Below are 11,132 nucleotides of genomic sequence, written 5' to 3'. Positions count from 1 at the left end.
ACATATTTACATAAATATTCAGTCCCTTTGCTATGAGACTCGAAATTTAGCTCAGGTGCATCCTGTTTCCATTGGTCATTCTTGAGATGTTTCTACAACTTGATTGGAGTCCACCTGTGGTAAATTCAATTGATTGGACATGATTTGGATAGGTACACACCTGTCTATATAAGGTCCCGCAGTTGACAGTGCATGTCAAAGCAAAAACCAAGCAATGAAGTTGAAGGTATTGTTCGTAGCGCTCTGAGACAGGATTGTTTCAAGGCACAGATCTGGGGAAGGGTAGCAAAAAAAATCAGCAGCATTGAAGATCCCCAAGAACACAATGACCTACATCATTCTTAAAGGAAAGTAGTTTGGAACCACCAAGACTCTTCCTAGAGCTGGCTTCCTGGCCAAACTGAGCAATTGGGGGAGAAGGGCCTTGGTCAGGGAGGTAACCAAGAACTCGACAGAGCTCTAGAGTTCCTCTGTGGAGATGAGAGAAACTTCCAGAAGGACAACCATCTCTGCAGCACTCCACCAATCAGGCCTTTATGGTAGAGTGGCCAGACGGAAGCCACTCCTCAGTAAAAGCACATGACAGCCCGCACAGAGTGTGCAAATGGTGTGAGGAGGTAAGGCAATAAATAGGCCATAGTAGCGAAGTAATTACAATTTAGAAAATGAACACTGGAGTGATAGATGTACAGATGATGATGTGCAAGTAGAAATACTTGTGTGCAAAAGAGCAAAAAAAGTTAATAAAAACAATATGGGGATGAGGTAGGTAGATTGGATGGGCTATTTACAGATGGGCTGTGTACAGCTGCAGCGATCGGTTAGCTGCTCAGATAGCTGATGTTTAAAGTTAGTGAGGGAGATATAAGTCTCCAACTTCAGCGATTTTTGCAATTTGTTCCAGTCATTGGCGGCAGAGAACAGGAAGGAAAGGTGGCCAAACAAGGTGTTGGCTTTGGGGATGACCAGTGAGATATACCTGCTGGAGCACGTGCTACAGGTGGGTGTTGTTATCGTGACCAGTGAGCTGAGATAAGGCGGAGCTTTACCTAGCATAGACTTATAGATGGGTCGGGCAACGACTATGTAGCGAGGGCCTGCCAACGAGAGAATACAGGTCGCAGTGGTGAGTGGTATATGGGGCTTTGTTGACAAAACGGATGGCACTGTGATAGACCTCATCCAGTTGCTGAGTAGAGTGTTGGAGGCTATTTTGTAGATGACATCACCGAAGTCAAGGATCGGTAGGATAGTCAGTTTTACGAGGGTATGTTTGGCGGCGTGAGTGAAGGAGGCTTTGTTGCGAAACAGGAAGCCGATTCAAGATTTCATTTTGGATTGGAGATGTTTAATATGAGTCTGGAAGGAGAGTTTACAGTCTAGCCAGACACCTAGGTGTTTGTAGTTGTCCACATATTCTAAGTCAGAACCGTCCAGAGAAGTGATGCTAGTCGGGCGGGCAGGTGTGGGCAGCGATCGGTTGAAAGCATGCATTTAGTTTTACTAGCGTTTAAGAGCAGTAAACAGAAGTAAAGGGTGAGGCTGTTACAGTGAAAGAAGAAGAGAAAGACTATTCTAAGTCAGAACCGTCCAGAGTAGTGATGCTAGTCGGTCGGGCGGGGAGGTGTGGGCAGTGATCGGTTGAAAGCATGCATTTAGTTTTACTAGCGTTTAAGAGCAGTAAACAGAAGTAGAGGGTGAGGCTGTTACAGTGAAAGAAGAAGAGAAAGACTGATAGCTAAAGGCTATCAAAACTGGTCGTCTAGTGCTTTGGGGACAGAGAATAAAAGGAGCTGATTTCAGGGCGTGGTAGGATAGATTCAGGGCATAATGTACAGACAGGGGTATGGTAGGGTGCGGGTACAGTGGAGGTAAACCTAGGCATTGAGTGATGATAAGAGAGGTTGCATCTCTGGACGCATTAGTTATGCTGGGTGAGGTCACCGCATGTGTGGGAGGTGGGACAAAAGAGGTATCTGAGGCATGTTGAGTGGGACTAGGGGCTCCTCAGTAAACTAAAACAATAACTATCCTAAACAACTGTATATAAGGCATATTGACATTAGAGAGAGACATAAAGCGAGGCATAAAGCAGTCACGGGTGTTGATTGGGAGAGCTAGCTAAGACAACAACGGGTAAGACAACAACAGCTAATCAGCTAAGACAACAACAGGTAAAACTAAACTCTGTGGTGGTGGGGCATGAGTCAGAGTTGAGTGAAGCACCTTCAACTGTAAACTTATAAATCCAAATCAATTATTACAGGTGGAAGAGTATCTCGTTATTCACGTAGCCTACCACAGATGAGCTGCGTTTTTTTCCCCCCACTTTTCATGGAAACCCAAAGGAGTCATACCTAACTGCCCAGTGGCCGCCCAACCTGTGAGCAAGACAATACATACAGTCAACAGCACTCATCAAGGCCGCAAGCCACAACCAGAAAAATGGGGAATGTAGGGGAGAGTGGGGTGAGCAATTCTTTTACATTCATCATCACTCCATCAAGGGAAATATAGTATTATTTCCAATAAACATATCTACATATATTTCAGGATGTTGTGTATCCCTGGAAATAATCAGAATTAATTTAAACATTACAATTTTGAAAACGTAGCTTGTCCAAAAAAAAGTAGTCTCTTCCCACAATTTGAGCCGCGGGTCAGATTAAGAAAATGTCTGTACTGAATGAAATATTACCACAACATTTTTAAAACCAAGTCTATCTTTATTTCTCTAACACAATTTAACTTACCCCACTCTCCCCTACTGCACACAGAGGTACACAGCTCTTAAGTCACTTACTGGGAATCTTGAATTGGGAAAAGAATCAAGCAAAGATGTTCTTGCAGCAGTCAGGCATAACCATGGTTCTAAACTCACACACCACGATGAAATCTTTCTCAGAACCACGCACGTAGGAGTCGCTGTGCAGGAAGCGGATGCTGTAGGTCACCTCACCGTCACGGATGTGGAAGTGGTGCATTAAGGCCATGCCATCAAACCAGTGGTTCTAGCTGAGGAGAGAGACAAAGACAAATGGGTTTGTATTTGGTGTGTGTGCTCCACATACAAGTATGTATATGGGCGTAAGCGTCTTTGTGCGTGCACCATGTTCCTTTTGTGTGTGTGTGTGTACTGTGCACTGTATGTCTTGAGTGTAAGTTTATTTTATACTTGTCTTTGCCAAACTCAAACTTTCTAGGTCCATTCCACAGGATCCAGGATATTACCCTTGATCACCGTGGTGGTGGGCTTGGGGTTCTCCTCAACAGAACACACCAGGGGGCCAATGCCCTCCAGCCCCGTGACCAAGGAGCATTTCTTCTTAGATGCTGCCATGATGAGAGAAGACAAATGTTCTACTTTCAGATATCACACATCATAGATTACATTTTTACTTGTTTGCTGGAAGAAATAGGTAATCCAACCAGTCAATCAACACACACGGGGTTTGATCTTGTGTTCACATCAACATTCTGTCCTGAAGTCTATACTACTTCAGGTCTCAGAAACTGTGACGTCATTGCACGATGGGTTACATCTGCATGCTACACACAAACACACATACATACTGTATGCGATGACTTCACCATTGTCTTCGTTGAGTTTCTTTTGTGCTGCTTATGGCTGGGCTGCAATTTTTCACGTGGCTTTGCTATAGGAAGACACAGACTAACTAGAATTTAGACATAGGCCACTACGATGAAGAGTCGGACACCACCATGCCAGTTTTCCTGTGTATGCTTCTACGCACACTGAGTGACTGGGATTTAAACAGTATAAGAGAGAGGGGAGTCACTGACGACCTTTGAACCGTGGAACTGTGCTGAGGCCACCCTCTAACACTGTGGCTGACACTGTCTCTGACACGTCCCGGCTCTGATAAAAAACACACACAGACAATTTGTTTGCCTTGTTTTTAACTTGACTACATAGAGATGCCAATTCAATACAGGTGTTTTAACTGCAACTCTCTGATAAAAGTGCCTTGGTCTTTTTGATTTAAAGAGATACAATTTTTGTCTCTGCGTGCATTTTGGCGGAAGTTGAAGGTAGTTTTTCTGGAGCAACTTATTAGCTGTAGCGCAATGACTGGAAGTCTATGCGATCAGCTAGCATACAGAAACTACCTTCAACTTCCTTCAAACAGCACGCAGAGACATTCAAATGGTATCCATGAGTTCATCTGACTCTGGGTAACTAGAAAAAAAGGGCTTAAATGCCAAAATCTCAAACTATCCCTTTAAGTTTAGCCTCCATAAACAACCCCCCAGTTTTACACTGGAACCACCCCAGTAGAGCTGCTGGTGAACTGTGACTGAACCTTTCACTGACTTTTATGACAGGTTTATGTCATAGCAATTAACAGGACTTAGAGTTAGCAGTCAGTTACTCTACCACAGGCTACACACCTTATCTGGAGGATTAGGTTAGTCATGATTGAGTAACAAAGTATAATGTCGCTGCAGGAATTATGACACATACACCAGCCACTGGATGACACTGCAGTTATAGTTCATTTCATAACAGACACAAACCGTTTTCCGTTACAAACAGTGCATGATCGTTTAAAGCGTAATTCTTAAAACATGTGAAATATACTGTGCAACAACAGGACATAGAGCACTGCACATTTTGACATTACATAAACATTCTGAACAAACAATTATGAAACAATTGTCTTTAGAACACCTGAACAAGTGTTGCCTCTTATCCCAGAGCTAATGCTAAACAAGCAAATATGACTTGGTTCAATAACAACAAGTTGGTTATGAATCTCCAGACACTGGCTGGAATGCAGTATTTACCAATCAGCATAAGACCCACCTGTTTTATAACGTGTTATAGGTATATGAACAATCACAGATTTGTTGGTGTGGAGATCAGATTCTTTGCCAGTAGGCCTATATATTTTTTTATCTTTATTTAACTAGGCAAGTCAGTTAAGAACAAATTCTCATTTTCAATGACAGCGGGTTAACTGCCTGTTCAGGGGCAGAACAACAGATTTGTACCTTGTCAGCTCGGGGATTTGAACTTGCAACCTTTCGGTTACTAGTCCAACGCTCTAACCACTAGCTAACCACTAGCCCAAAAATCTATAGTTGATGAGAGTATTGAGCATGCGATGGAAGTCAGTGGAACCTACCGTAGCACTGAATGTTCACACAATGTCTTCTTTGGTTACACACTTCTGCTTCTGCATGCACACACACGCACACAGACACACACGCACATGCACACAAACACACACAAACAGCCTTTGCCATATGTATAAACCATGAATCAGATGTTTGTGACCCTCTCTCTGGACTCTTTACCAGAATACACGATAATAAGTGCTGTAAGAATAAATGGATGTGTCAACAATCATCTTTGAAGTGAAACCCCCTACCCCAACATATTAAAACATTGATTGAATAGTATAATATATTCATGTGCGTAAATCAAATTAATGAGGATTTATTTTTCTTCTGTTGTACCGTCCTCGGCTCTTTGCCATAGCCATGTCTTTCAAATCACCAGGGGACTTTTCATCCATGTCTGACATGCAATATGCATAATATTTGCATATGTGTAATACTAATAAATATTTGGCTTAATAACTGCCATAAGTGGGGTTTATTCTGTAAACTACAGGTTACTCTCGAACTGTCTTACACAACATTGGTACAGGTGCTGAATTCCCATGGATCATATGTAACTCACTGGGCCAATCCAGAGGAAGAGTTTGTGGTCTATGGGTTCAGAGACTGTGGCATTGTTCACTCCCTTTCTCAGTACTGAGTAGGACTGGGCAATATGTTAGGAACTATGTGAAGCTCTATTACTTATAGTTTATATCCAGATTCTAGTGTATCTGAGAAATGTAGAAATACACATACATTGGTGAAAGGTGAGTGGAAAGTAAGGTGAAGGCCATGTGAATTGTTCTAGGAAACACACCTGTTGTCGCAGTCTGCCGGCGATCAGGCCCCCCAACCATTGGTTGGCAGTTTCTAATTTCTTCTCTGTCATCCACAGCGGTCATGGAGGACCAATGAGAAAGTGTGTGTAATCAAGATGGGCGGGGCGTCCCTGAGGACTAGGGTTTAAAGTAGGATGTGTCATGCTGTCGCCAAGCAGACGGCGTATCAATTAACATGATTCCCATTGTTCTGGCCTCAGTGCTCATCGCTTGCGGTAAGTGTCAGCCTCTATGTGTGTGGACATCAGACAGACTCCAACTGCAATCCTGGAAAGCTGAAGGGTGTGCAGGCTTTTGCTCGAGCACAACACTGACGCACTTGATTCAACTATTAGTCCAGACTGGCGACTATAATTTGTTAATCAGCTGAAGCAGATATGCTTGTGCTGGGCTTTAACAATAACGTGCACTGTAGCTCTCCAGGACCGGAGTTGGTGACTTCTGAGTTAGAGAGAAAGACCTGACCCTGATTGTCTCTCTGTCTGCCCCCCTAGCCTTCGGGTGCGGCACCCCTCCTATTGAGCCTCTGACCACCCGTGTGGTCAATGGAGTGGACGCCAAGCCCCACAGCTGGCCCTGGCAGGTACACTGACACCCTTATCTCCCACTCCCTATGTACAATGATTATAATACTGGATTGCATTTATATAAGTCACTTTTCACCATAGGTCGTTCTTCACACATCTTATGTATCTGTATGAGTAACTCGTTCTATCCAACCTCAGTATTTCTCACTCTCTCTCTTTCTTTCTTTTATACTTTCTTTCTTTCTTTTTTAATCTCTTTCTTTCATTTTTTTTCTTTCTCTCCAGATCTCTCTGCAGTATGAGAGGGACGGTGAGTGGAGACACACCTGTGGTGGATCTCTGATTGCCTCCAACTGGGTCATGACCGCTGCGCACTGTATCAAGTAAGAGAGGCTACACATTCACATTTACACGCAAATACGCACATCCAAAGAAGACCTTCGTGCACACACACACACACACACACACACACACACACACACACACACACACACACGGACATAGCTTTCGGCTCATATATGCTGTGATCACTGAGCATTCAACCTTCTCCAACCCTCCCAGCCCCAGCCTGTCCTACAGAGTGTTCGTTGGAAAGCACAACCTGGTTGAGACTGAGGAAGGCTCCCAGGCCATCATCCCTGAGAAGCTTGTTGTCCATGAGAAGTGGAACCCCATCTTTGTGGCCTTTGGGTAAGAGTACGGCCCACAAATAGACAGGCTAGCACAACAAACCTTGAATGCTACACTAAGAAAACAGATATTGACAATAAAGATCTGATGGGTTGCTAAGGGTTGTATCATCAGCACCGAATGGAAGAAAGCAAAGCTTTTTTTTTTTGTCTTTACCTAAACAACACTGGATATGTAGAGCATTCTGAGTAGCCTTATATACTAGCAGTACATCACAATATAAACTGGGCTGACTTTCAGTGGCATCACCTGTCTATCCTTTCCTTCTACAACCGTCTCTCTCTCTGTGTTCCTCCTCTGTCTCTGATTGACCAGAAATGACATTGCCCTGATCAAGTTGTCTGAGCATGTGACCCTGACTGACCATGTGCAGCTTGGCTGTATCCCTGCTGCTGGCACTGTGCTGGACAACCAGTACCCCTGTTACATCACTGGCTGGGGAAGAGTCTACAGTAAGCCTGTGTGTGTGTGTGTGTGTGTGTGTGTGTGTGTGTGTGTGTGTGTGTGTGTGTGTGTGTGTGTGTGTGTGTGTGTGTGTGTGTGTGTGTGTGTGTGTGTGTGTGTGTGTGTGTGTGTGTGTGTGTGTGTGTGTGTGTGTGATGATCCCTTTCATGTGTGTTCCTGTAGGGTAACTAGCTACACTGTGACATGTGTGTGTGTTTTAGCCGGAGGCCCCATTGCTGATAACCTGCAGCAGGCTCTGATGCCCGTGGTGGACCACGCCACCTGCTCCAAGCCCGACTGGTGGGGCATCGCTCTCAGGACCACCATGGTGTGTGCCGGAGGAGATGGCATTGTTGCTGGCTGCAACGTGAGTACCCCTGGGGGGTGTGAGAGGCAGAGAGAGAAAGACAGAGAAACAGAGAGTATGTATTGTGTGTGATATGTGTTTGTGCATGAGCGTATTTTTTGTTTGTTTGTTTGTTTATGTGTGTGTGTGTGCGTGCCTGTGTACATGTGAGTGTTTATGTGTTACTGTTAGTGTTTGTGTTGTGGGTGTGTGAGAGTAACACATTAGTGAATTACATTCACTCCTCTACATATTTTTTTGTACAGTGAAGCTAAAAGTTTTAATTTGGCTCTATACTCCAGAATTTTGAATTTGAGAGGAAATACTTCATATGAGGCGATAGTACCGGATTTCACCTTTTAATTTATAGTATTTTCATACATATCTTTTCCATCGTTTAGAAATGAAAGCACTTTCTGTACAGTATCTAGTCCCCCCATTTGTATTTGGACAAATTCACATAGAGTGAGTTAAAGTACTCAAAAAATTGGTCCCATATTCATAGGACGCAATGACTACATCAAGCTTGTGACTACAAACTTGTTGGATGCATTTGCAGTTTGTTGTGGTTGTGTTTCGGATTATGTTGTCTCTTTCTCGCTCATCATTATTCACAATTCATTCATGATTGTCCGTAACTATGGTAGCATCCACATTAACGTAGTAGATTTCAGAAACTAATTCTATTGTTATTTACAATACAAGCGACTTCAAAATGACACAATACATGATTTACCATTAATTATTTTGGGCATAACATAACAAAACAAAACAAAACAAAATGCAAATGCATCCAACAAGTTCGTAGAGTCACAAGCTTGGAATGTGGGACTAAATACTACAACTTCTGACTACTTTAATACACTTTAAGTGAATACTTATGACACCTTCAAATAGGGGGACTAGATACATATAATGCTTTCATCTCTAAACTCTAAAACATATGTATGAAAATACTCTCTAATAAAGGTTACATTCTGTACTGTCACCTCATATGAAATATTTAATTTCATATCCAAAATGCTTGCATAGAGATACTATTTTTACCTTCAGTGTTCAAATCGATGTATCTTTCTCAACACCCCTAGCCCTTGGGTGCGGCAACCCTCCCATCGAGCCGCTGACCACTCATGTGGTCAATTGAGTGGACACCAAGCCCCACATCATTTTTATTTTAATTAAATGTTTAATATCCAAATAAATGCATAGGGAGTCTATACAGTGATTATCATAAGTATTTACACACATTGGATTTTTTTTCTCACATTTTGTTGATTTACAAAGTGGCATTGAAATTGATCTACACAAAATACTCCATAATGTCAAAGTGAAAATAACATTTTACAAATGTTTACCAATTCATAGAAATGTAATAACTACAATACGCATCTTGTATGCAACAAGACACTAAAGTAATATTTCAAAACTACATTGCAAAGGAATATACTTTTTGTCCTAAATGCAACGTTTTATCTTTGGGGCAAATCCAACACAACACATCACTGAGTTACTGCCTCCTTATTTTCAAGCATGGGGGTGGCTGCATCATGGTATGGGTATGCTTGTCATCGGCAAAGACTGGGGAGTTTTTCAGAATGGAGCTAAGCACAGGTGAAATCCTAGAGAAAAACCTCTTTCAGTCTGTTTTACACTAGACACTGGGAGATTAATTCCTCAAACAGCAGGACAATAACCTAAAGGCCAAATCTATATTGGAGTTGCTTACCAAGAAGACAGTCAATGGCCAAGTTACAGTTTTGACTTAAATCTGCTTGAAAATCTATGACAAGACTTGAAAATTGCTGTCTAGCCATGATCCCCAACACCTTGACAGAGCTTGAAGAATTGTGAAAAGAATAATGGGCAAATATTGCACAATCCAGATGTGCAAAGTTCTTAGAGACTTAGTCAAGGAGACTCTCAGCTGTAATCACTGCCAAAGGTGTTTCTAACGTATTGATTCATGTATACATTTTTCTTCCATTTACAAAGTATATTGTGAGATCATTGACTCATATTGACAATTTAATCAATTTTAATCCCACTGTGTAACACAATAAAATGTGAAGAAATCCAAGGGGGGTGAATATTTATGCCTTGTTGCATGTCTTTGGTTAAGTATTAAATCCCTTCCCTCTTCTTCTCCTATAGGGTGACTCTGGTGGGCCCCTGAACTGCAAGAACCCAGAGGGAGTATGGGAGGTCCATGGTATTGCCAGCTTTGTTTCTGGTCTGGGCTGCAACTACGTGAAGAAGCCCACCGTCTTCACCCGCGTCTCCAACTTCAATGACTGGATCGACCAGGTAAAAGGACATGTACACATTACTCACAGAGCTAAGGTTCACACACATCATTACAGTGTTAATTAGCATGACGTCGGCATTCTGGAAAAAACGTACATCTCAATAATGTCAACTTTTCAGACATTGCAACAACAAAAAATGTTTATTTTCAAATGGTATTAACAGAATGAGTTGTTTAGTCCTAGAGTCATGGAACTTTTACAGAACATGGAGGGGAATGACTTCTTTCAACTGATGTATATATAAAAAATGAAATCACCAAACGTGAGCTACAAGGTTTTTCCAGGATGCTGATGATGAGGGAAAACCTTTTCTGGAAATGTCACCAATGACTTGTCCTGTTCTGTCTGTCTATTTTCTCAGGCTATGATGAGCAACTAAAGTGGAGCAGAATGGGGAATTGAGTCCAATAAAAAAAGGACTCAGCAAAATGGCTTTGTGATGTATTTTATGTTCATGCCACAAGATGTCCTCAGTCACTCAAGATAAAGAGAAAGGATTTCCATAAGATGTTTCCTTTGATGGAGATATATTTATACATGTATCTTCATACATTCAGTTCTTGATCAATCATTTTGGCATTCCGATTTTTCATGCTGTTCACCTAATATTTGCTAATAGGAAAGTTTTGAGGCATTCTACTTGAGAATGTGTGAAGATGATATCCTTCCAATGAGATGTGGGCTTGTTTTAAGAAGAGTAAAATGTAGACCTGTATGTTCACCCCACTTCAGAAAGATAGACATCTAGTTCTCCACTTTATGCTGTCATACATATTCTGGGAATGGAAGTGTTTCATTAATGGGTGAGCCAGACTGAGGTATTCTGCTCTCCATATAGTCTTCCTACATC

The 11,132-nt window shown here is 42.1% G+C and overlaps 1 protein-coding gene across 1 annotated transcript; it reads left to right on the top strand.

Moving 5' to 3' along the window:
* The first annotated feature begins 6,104 nt into the window (after nucleotides 1-6,104).
* ela3l (elastase 3 like) lies at nucleotides 6,105-10,711 on the top strand. The gene is made up of 8 exons (XM_014161084.3): nucleotides 6,105-6,184; nucleotides 6,464-6,552; nucleotides 6,782-6,879; nucleotides 7,058-7,186; nucleotides 7,502-7,638; nucleotides 7,852-7,997; nucleotides 10,128-10,280; nucleotides 10,644-10,711. Exons 1-8 carry the CDS (start codon nucleotides 6,145-6,147, stop codon nucleotides 10,659-10,661), a joined length of 810 nt encoding a protein of 269 aa, XP_014016559.1. The 5' UTR covers nucleotides 6,105-6,144; the 3' UTR covers nucleotides 10,662-10,711.
* The last annotated feature ends 421 nt before the right edge of the window (nucleotides 10,712-11,132 follow it).

Source organism: Salmo salar, chromosome 20, assembly GCF_965601325.2.
Source record: "Salmo salar chromosome 20, fSalSal1, whole genome shotgun sequence".
Taxonomy (NCBI): Eukaryota; Metazoa; Chordata; class Actinopteri; order Salmoniformes; family Salmonidae; genus Salmo; species Salmo salar.
Note: the sequence above shows the minus strand (reverse complement) of the source record. Positions and strands in the feature narration are given on the sequence as shown.

Coding starts and splice junctions, on each gene's coding strand:
- ela3l (XM_014161084.3), top strand. CDS start 6,145: ATGATTCCCATTGTTCTGGCCTCAGTGCTCATCGCTTGCG. Junction 6,880..7,057: donor ACCGCTGCGCACTGTATCAA/GTAAGAGAGGCT, acceptor CAACCCTCCCAG/CCCCAGCCTGTCCTACAGAG. Junction 7,187..7,501: donor CCCATCTTTGTGGCCTTTGG/GTAAGAGTACGG, acceptor CTGATTGACCAG/AAATGACATTGCCCTGATCA.